Source organism: Bombus affinis, chromosome 11, assembly GCF_024516045.1.
Source record: "Bombus affinis isolate iyBomAffi1 chromosome 11, iyBomAffi1.2, whole genome shotgun sequence".
Taxonomy (NCBI): Eukaryota; Metazoa; Arthropoda; class Insecta; order Hymenoptera; family Apidae; genus Bombus; species Bombus affinis.
Window position 1 is genome coordinate 5,757,820 of NC_066354.1, and position 8,476 is coordinate 5,766,295.

General features: G+C 42.2%; 1 protein-coding gene across 4 annotated transcripts in view; it reads left to right on the forward strand.

The window, feature by feature from the left end:
• LOC126921712 (uncharacterized) overlaps window positions 1-8,251 on the forward strand; it is a 167,594-nt gene extending 159,343 nt beyond the window's left edge. For 3 of the 4 annotated variants that reach the window (XM_050733483.1, XM_050733485.1, XM_050733487.1), the window contains 2 exons: window positions 478-2,636; window positions 4,508-8,251. In XM_050733483.1, coding sequence (XP_050589440.1) covers window positions 478-2,636; window positions 4,508-4,657 — 2,309 coding nt within the window. In that variant the 3' untranslated portion in view covers window positions 4,658-8,251. The remainder of the gene's footprint in view (window positions 1-477; window positions 2,637-4,507) is intronic. The other variant, XM_050733484.1, reaches the window with a different exon arrangement.
• The last annotated feature ends 225 nt before the right edge of the window (window positions 8,252-8,476 follow it).

The following is an 8,476-nucleotide window of genomic DNA, read 5'->3' on the forward strand; positions in this document are numbered from 1 at the left end:
TTAGAATTAAACAATTTTTAACTTTTAGCGAATCTTATTTTCACACAGTGGACAAAATTCTTCGTCAATTAGAAATTAACTAACTATAAATATATCTGTTATCAATCTTTTTTAATTTGGTCTCAAACTTTAATGCATTACGTCTTCTTTATAAAACTATTCGAAACAATCGCTCCTTATTTTCGATAATGAATAAAAAAACAAGTTTCTCGCAGGTTACTAGAAAATTCGGTCTTCAAAGTATTAAGATTTCTAAACGCGGCGGAATCATTTACGCCAGATTCGATTCGACGAATTGCATTTTTCGATTCAACGTCCAAGATCTTCGGTGATCTTTTGCATCGCTCTGTATCAACAAATCTTCCAGACAGTTCGCAAACTAGTAAGCAAAGTCGATTCTATCGCATTCTAAACAAAAAGTTTCGAATGCCTTTAACCACTTATTTCGAAAGTGCTGGAGCGTGTTCGATCTTTCAGACCCGGGACGTGTTCCAGACTACGACATACCGGAAACGTACCACCGACTACGATACAATCAGCTGTCACCGGCGTCGCGAGAGTTTCTAGGAAGACGCGAGGAGGGCTACCAAGGCGACTTCAATGTACAGTCTGATGGATTTTCTACCGATCAGGAGTACGAGCCGAGATCTCGAGATTTCGCGTTGAGCAAAAGTTGGCCGGATCTGTCGTACGGGTACAATCCACCATGGAGACACGAGGAACGTCCTCTATTACCTATTTCGTCTGAGAAATGGTCTTGGAGGCAACCTTCGAACAACGCCAAGTATTGGTCGCAACGTGACAGCTTTTTACCAGTTGAACAGAATTATTGGCCCATTTTAGACAACGAAGAAGGCGTTGAACAGGAAGCTGAAGCCGAGAAAATGTGGCAACAGCAGCGAGCTCAACATTCATGGAACAGAGACAGATCTAATTGGCCAGTGGAAAAACCTATGAAAGTTGCACCTTCGTGGCAACAAGGAGAAAGACCCATGAAACTATACGATCGAGATCAGGCAAACAGCGTGTGGGAGAAAGGTAAAAATCGCTCTGAACCTAATAAATCGTCTATGAAACAGGAGAGCAAGGAAAAAGTCGTGTTACCACAAATAACTATGAAAACCTGGAACAGCCTGACGTCTGATCCAGCTACATGGCCTCATAAGCTTCCTGGCGCTAAGCCGTGGCCGAAAGACGAGAATGGAAAGTCGTACAACCCGAACGCCGATTTGGTAAAGAAATTGGGCTTAGACAAGCAGAATAGCGGTGCTTGGTCGAAGGAAGAAGCCGAAAAGTCAAACAGAGAAAGAAAACAGAAGGACGAGAAACAGAGCAGGTTGTTCTCGTCGAAGGAGTTCTCGAAGGAAGAGAAGCTGCCTCAGACGGAAGCTTCCAGGTACAAATCGAACGACGATAGGAGCAATTTCAGCGACTATAGGACGAGATCCGGCGAGTCGATGAAATCATGGACGATGCTGTCGAATTCGAAAAATTCTAAGGATTGGATGAAGACCGAGAATATGCAAGGAGATGATTCTGGCGCTTGGAGAAGGAAATACGAAGAGAAGAACTCGTGGACGGATGAAGCTGCTTTGCCCAAGATCCAATCGGTGGGTGCCTGGGTAATGGCGGCCGACCAATCTACTTGGAAGCCGTACCAGATCAAAGCGATGGAACCTTCCGATGAGAATACTTCTCGAAGGTGGAGCAAACCTCTCGGGAGAACGAACACCGAAGCCAAGTGGACGAGCAAGGGATCTTGGCCTGAAAAAGCCAACGACTCGTGGATGGACAAATCCAGTATAACTCTCTGGCCCGACAAGACGAACGTGCCCGAAATTTGGTCCGAGAAATCGAACAAACCAGGCTCGTGGTTCGCGAAAACGAAAGACAACGCTTGGGCGTCCAAGGGCAGCAACTCCGACTCCTGGAAGGTGAAAGGAGGAGAGTGGTTAGCCAAGCCAGAATCTACCTCTTGGATATCTAAAATGGGGGACAAGAATTCGTGGGCGACGAGAAGTGGCTCGTGGTCGACGAAATCCAACGAGTCTTGGACGTCCAAGACGAACGACAACGGGTCCAAGTTCAACGAAGATTCGTGGCCTGTGAAAGTCAAAGAGGAAGATTCTGGGGATGCTTGGCCAAAAAAATCCAACGAGCAGAATGGTTGGAACGGGAAGGGCAACGAACTCTCTCCGTGGCAGCAGAAAATCAACGATGAGTGGAATTACGGCAAGACGAGTTCGACAGGCACGTGGCCCACGAAATGGAAGCAATTCGCCTATCACAGGGTAACCGCCATGCCGATCTCCAAACCAGGTACCACGGCCGACGCAACCTCGTCAAAGTCAAAAAACGCGTTCGTCGCGGTGTCCGCGGTTTCTTCGCCCAAGTACACCGGAAACGAATGGAGAAAGAACGAAGAAGACCCAAGGAACGAAAACGGTCACGCGGACGAGGCGGAACGAACGGCTAATCAAATCCAAGTGGGCCTGGAGCGACCTATTTATGCGTGGAAGAAGGATCCTGGGCTACGAGGCGGTTCGACGAAAAGCAATAGTAGCGACCCGCTGGAGAACCAGCTGGAAGCACTCAGGCAAATTGACTTCTGGCCCTACAAAGAGAACGAGGCCGAGGTGAGCTCGATTTGCGTTTTATTAAATTTCCCGCGCCACTCTGCCAGCCGTCCTCGATGGCCGCGCTTTCCGCCATTCGATCGAAAATTAGCGGAGGAATGTGACCAATTAATTCCAAGATGGTACCTTGTACCACTTGCATATATTTAAATTAGAGAAAAAAATATAGAGATAAAATCAGGTGAATAAAATTAAAGTTTTTAAGTAATCCTAACGATATGATAAAACAGATAATATCAATATCGATATTTTATTCTACATAATGTCGGTGAATACATGGTATAAATAAAACTTTTTTTTATGACTTTTTAGCAACGTTTAAAATTTCTTGAAGGTTAATCAGATATGATAGAATAATTTCCCGCCAGTTTGAGCTCTGCCAAAAGAAGTATTTCCAACAGAGTTCTCGTATTTCGTGTCTTGGAATAAATTTCGTCGTAATAAACTTTCGTGCTCAATGAAACTGCATTTATTGCTCTATACTGGAAGAAACGTTCTACACACGCTATCAACCCTGGTATAAAGTATTTTCACACAGCGATCAAACGTGGCGAGTTAACCTCGCTTGTCACAAAGCAAACGATCTTCATGAAAATTTATTTCTCCTAGTTGTGAATAAAACTCGGTCAGATGTATAAAACCGAGATTATACGGGAGGCGATAAAGACGTAGAGGACGCAGCAAGTTGCAAAGATCGAAGCCATGGAACGCAATTACAATGGGCAAATAAACGATCTGGGGAATTTAAGCGAGTCAAACAACGGGAGCCATTCTTCCTCGGCTTTTTAACGAACGGGCACCGGTCGAGTACGATAAAACGAAGATCGTGATCGGGCTATGCTATTTAAGGGGAAGCCGAAAGACACTCGAATTGGAAGTAATCCCGAGGCATCGCGACGCTTTTACGTGCCGCAATTTCCGGGATCCGTTGACGAGAACGTGCCTGGACTTGGTTGACCCCACCGACCGGAAGTGAGCGATGCCTTCCTTCCGGCGCGGATCTTACGTGATCCCTGGTCTGATTGCGAAAGTTCGCCGCGGCGGGGCGTGCCGAATATAAAGTTTCGCGCCGTTCCTTTCCGATCCGGACATTCCTGACTGGAACAACTGGATCACGTCCATCTATTGACTAAAAGAAAACGAATAGGCCAGGAGTTCCTTAAATCGATCCCCTTTCTGTTTTCCAGGGAAGATTACCAAGATTAATAAGCATGGATGATCGAGGAGGTTGCTATGTCGTGTTATCGTTGGCTTAGTAAATCGATTGACAGGATCTTTCGAGCTTATGCAAATCTAAGAATTCTTTAAGAATCCTCTAAAAATCCCATAAGAATCCTCTGAGAATCCTCTAAGAACCTTCTAAGAATCCTCTAAGAATTCAGTAAGGACCATGTACGCGAGAATGGTGCTTTAAGTGATAGAGATAGAGGTAGAGGTGGAGAGTAACTGATTTGGAAAATTTGTTTCCATTTAATAAACAGCGTTTGTCGAGGGAAGGATAGAGAATGTCTATACCGAAAACAGATAATTAAATTACGGTATAAGGTCTTCGTATCTCACGTATTTTCACAACCGACGAGATTCAAATCTCCTCATCATTTTGACATTGCATCAGGAATAGTATCATATTACATTGCGCGTTATCTACGTCACTTAATTTTATCTCATTACATAGGTATTATATTATCACATAATTATCGCTTCTATGTTCTTAATCATTCATTTACTGATTACGTTTATCTGTGTCTAATTGTATTACGACACACCCTTCATCGTAAAATCTAACTTGCTTAATCAAAAAGATTCCTAATCTCTAATTATGTTTCGCAAGGTAAATATTCCAATTTATAAAATTCCTCTTTCGTTCGCAGAAGAGACTAGCGTCAACGAGTGCAACCACGGAGATAACGTCCCAGACTCCAACCAACACCTCCACGACGACCACGATGCACCGCCGAGGTGGCCTGATCACAATGAACGGCCTGATGGAAACAAATCGACGGACCATCTCGATGAAATAGATCGAAGCTTTACCATAGATCCTTGATCTCGTCCAATGGGTACCAGTCTGTTCAGTCGACAATAGGCTACGCGAAGTCTCCGAGCAATTTCCAACGACTCTCTGGCCCCTTGCCAAGATGCACCAAAGTCTGCAAAGCCGTCTACTACGAGCAGCGCTATTCTTTGATTTACAGTTTAATCGATGACATATCATCGATCGATTAGATAGCTATTTTTCATCTCTTACGATTCTGTCATTTGTGCCAGCGATTTTGTTACTTTTACGTTCATTCTATTTGTTACTTTTTTCTATATCCTTTCTCCATACTTTTTTCTTTTGTTCTGTGTTCGTTTACTAGTTTTTGAAGAGAACTTGTATCATATGATGTAGACTCTCGTTGAATCTTGATGACTCTTGTGTGCCATATTTATCGAGTGTACGTGGGCGTGTAAAAAAAGATCAATAACTCGAGAAAAGTTACTTTAGAAGAGGAACAGAAGATCCTTTTTAAAACAGCCTTTTTTCTTGTACACTGTACAAGCTCTTATTCCTTTTTTACAAAAAGAAAGTACAACTTCTAAACCCTTTCCCCAGTTTTCTCGGTGGCCATCAACCGACGAAATCGATCTACGGCGATTCTCGAATTTCCAAACTTCGTGTTCGCTGGTTCTTATTGAAAGCCCTCTTCTTTTCCTATTCCTCTTTTTTTGTTTTTTTTTTTTTCTTCTCCCCTTTATTTAGCTTGGATTTCCGAAAGCAATTTTCTCAATAGCGGTATTCACCCTGAAACTCTCATCTTCTTGAATTTTATTTTTATTTCAACTCCTTGAAACCGGAGAGGAGAATGAATCCTAAAACTCAAGATGAAAGTCTTGAAAGAGAAAGATTTTCTATGGAAGTTTCCTTCCACAAAAATCGGACGCTAGGTTCGAAGTATGCGCGCAAACTCGGTCGTTCAAGAAACAGGAAACTGTATCCATATTTAACTTCGAATAATTCGAGCTCAAAATTCAATATTGAATCTTCACGATCTGGTACGTTGTACTATTCGATAATTAAATATATCTCCAAGTTCTCCTCTTGAAAACTCAGCCATTTATAAAGAGATACTATATGCATCCTTCGCTAAAATTCACCGTAGATTGAATTTAACGATCTAATATTATATATCGTTCGATATTTCAACCATTTTAAGATCATTTAAAGAACAAACTCCACCATTTCACGAACAAATTATATGCTTATTGGGATAATTCGAGTACAAAATTTAATGTCGGATCTTCAGAATCTAGTACCTTCTATCATTCGATCTTTTTCCAAATTTTCCAACAAAAATGGAAAAAAAGCAACTTAAGATCGTACATGCCTGCGTACGCGCTTTACCAATGTCGGATTCGTAGAAAACTATTCTAGTCTAAGGCGCTAAAGTTATCACGGAGATTAATTAGTTGCTACATATTCGAAGTTACTTATCGAAGATGTTTAAGCTGTTCGAAGTTGTTGAGAAATGTGCAGTAAATTGACACTATCCGGTATACCAGAAGTGAGGCTAACGTAAGAGCTTTTACGCTTTCGCAACCAAACGCGAACTGTAACTTCGCTGCGCAGAGAGTTTAGTAGGAAATCGAGCGAATATTTTTTCTACGGGACTGCAATTGTCGGTAACGGCCTAACGCCGTTCAATTCCAGGATACTGTTCAACCCTTCGAGTGCCCTTAACGCATCGTAAGTTGATTCCTCTTGTCTGTTAGTGTAAAAAGCGAAAAGTTGAAAAACGACGGCACGATTGTAAAAATATTACGATTTCAAAATGTCTAGAACGATCTTGAGAGGAAATAGGAGCGTCGAGACTTTTAGCGCGTTAAGTCGGCCATTTCTTCGTTCGTCTATCGGAAGTGGCGTTTGGAATAAGCAGGCAAGAAGAATCCATGACAATATTTGATAAGTGGCATTAAAAGAATGGAAGAAATATCTGCAAACTCCGGTGTCGTCAAGCTCGAGAATCGATGCAATGAAAAACGTGAAACTCGAACGCGTTATCTATTGTAAAATAAAACAGAAGATCGTTGTTGGATCTTGCTCTAAGATTCTATGGTTTCGCGGCACCTTTAACCCCTCTGCGGCCTTTCAGCGCCTCGATATGTTTCTCGAACGTAATTGGCGAGACACGAAATGGTTTTGTCCCAATAATTTTCTTATTAACTCGAGAGTAGAATAACGTAAGTAAAGTGATGGTTCGGAGAAGAAAATTGACACGGTCTTCCCGTGACATTTAAGATCTTAAGAGCTTGAAATGATACTGTGTATAGTATCGGAAGAAACTCCTTCGAAATAAATTTCCCAAGGAAAAGGGTAGTACTGTGTTAAAGCGTCGCCTTCGATTTACATATCATTTATATTGAATTTCATTTAACGTCGGCAAAACTTGCTCAGCGAGTCAGCTCCAAGAGCTGCGAAGCTGTTGAACCGTAGAGGGTGAGCTCTCCGCTACCGTATCGATTGGAAAGACGAGCGAATGAACGAAGAAAGAAATTAACAGGAAATCGAGCCCGTGGCATATCGCGTGGAGTGATAACACTCACGTAGGACCAGAGACTGTGCGTCGATGTGTACATAGAATGCGTTCAATTAGTTTTATTCGTCATTGTTAAAAAGAAGAAAGGTAAATAGATAACGTTTCATTCCGAATTACCGCGTGCTTTTATCAAAAATTTCGCCTCGAATTGATGAGAATGGAGGGAGGATCGCGAGAGCCGCTTTTTAACAGAGACGTCGATATCCTCGAAAATGGGACACGATCGATGAGTGCTTGTTTGAAATTTAGGCATAGTCCATACGAATTTGAAAATCGGTCTTATACTAGCTCGAATTATTTCTCGATTCGTCGCGAATAGTTGTCCATCGACTGTTCTCGACCGCGTCGTCGGCATGTTTTTCCGCGTGAAACACGGCCGTAAATGCTGTAAATATCCCGATTCACGGTCTCACGGTTTGATCGAACGTTCCCTGATCGTCGCGTGTTACATTTCGAATTCAAAAGATTCATCGATCGCACGAAAAGAAAAAGAAAAAAAAGGGAGAAATTAGAAAATAGAAGAACAGAGAATATGTCGAATGAATTGAATTAAATTTCTACGCTCCGAAACTAGTCGTTCGAATTCTATTAATGAGTTGACGAATTACGTACAGTGCGTATGGCTGCGATATTTGAGACACCGTGCAGAAACGTGTTCTTGTTGTTCTTGTTCGACTACTCGCCTGTCGGATAATGTTTTATTCAGAAAAAGAAAACAGACTCGTGGACAAGAGAAACGCGAAAACGTCGTTCGAATGAAAGATTGAAACGCGCAGAAAGATGCAACACAGTATGAATCCGAAGTAAAGGAGCTAGTGCAGCCGGAAGCGAAGTATAGATACGCACACACGCATACACAGTTGTACGCACACGACAGAGAGGAATAGAAGGGATGTCGTAAGGGTACGCTGATATATCTCCTCGAATTTTCAGAATTCATGGAAATTCATGTACCTTTATATGATCCTCTGTATCTACCCGTACGTAGGATGATATCGATTTAAGGAAAATGAGAGAATAAATGTCGTACGTTGTATATTTGCCTCGGTGTATTTTCTTCGTCATCCTGTCCTAGACCAATGCTTATTTCATCCTGGATTTGCGTTATTTCGTGGCTTTTGTTACCCAAATGCGACACGAACCTCTATGTTATCGACAAACGATAGTTTCCTCGGACCACAGATGGGGACTCTTCTACGTACTTGATAATTAAGATTGCTACTTTACCGATACCTTCGCGCGGGACTTATTTGAAAATTAAGT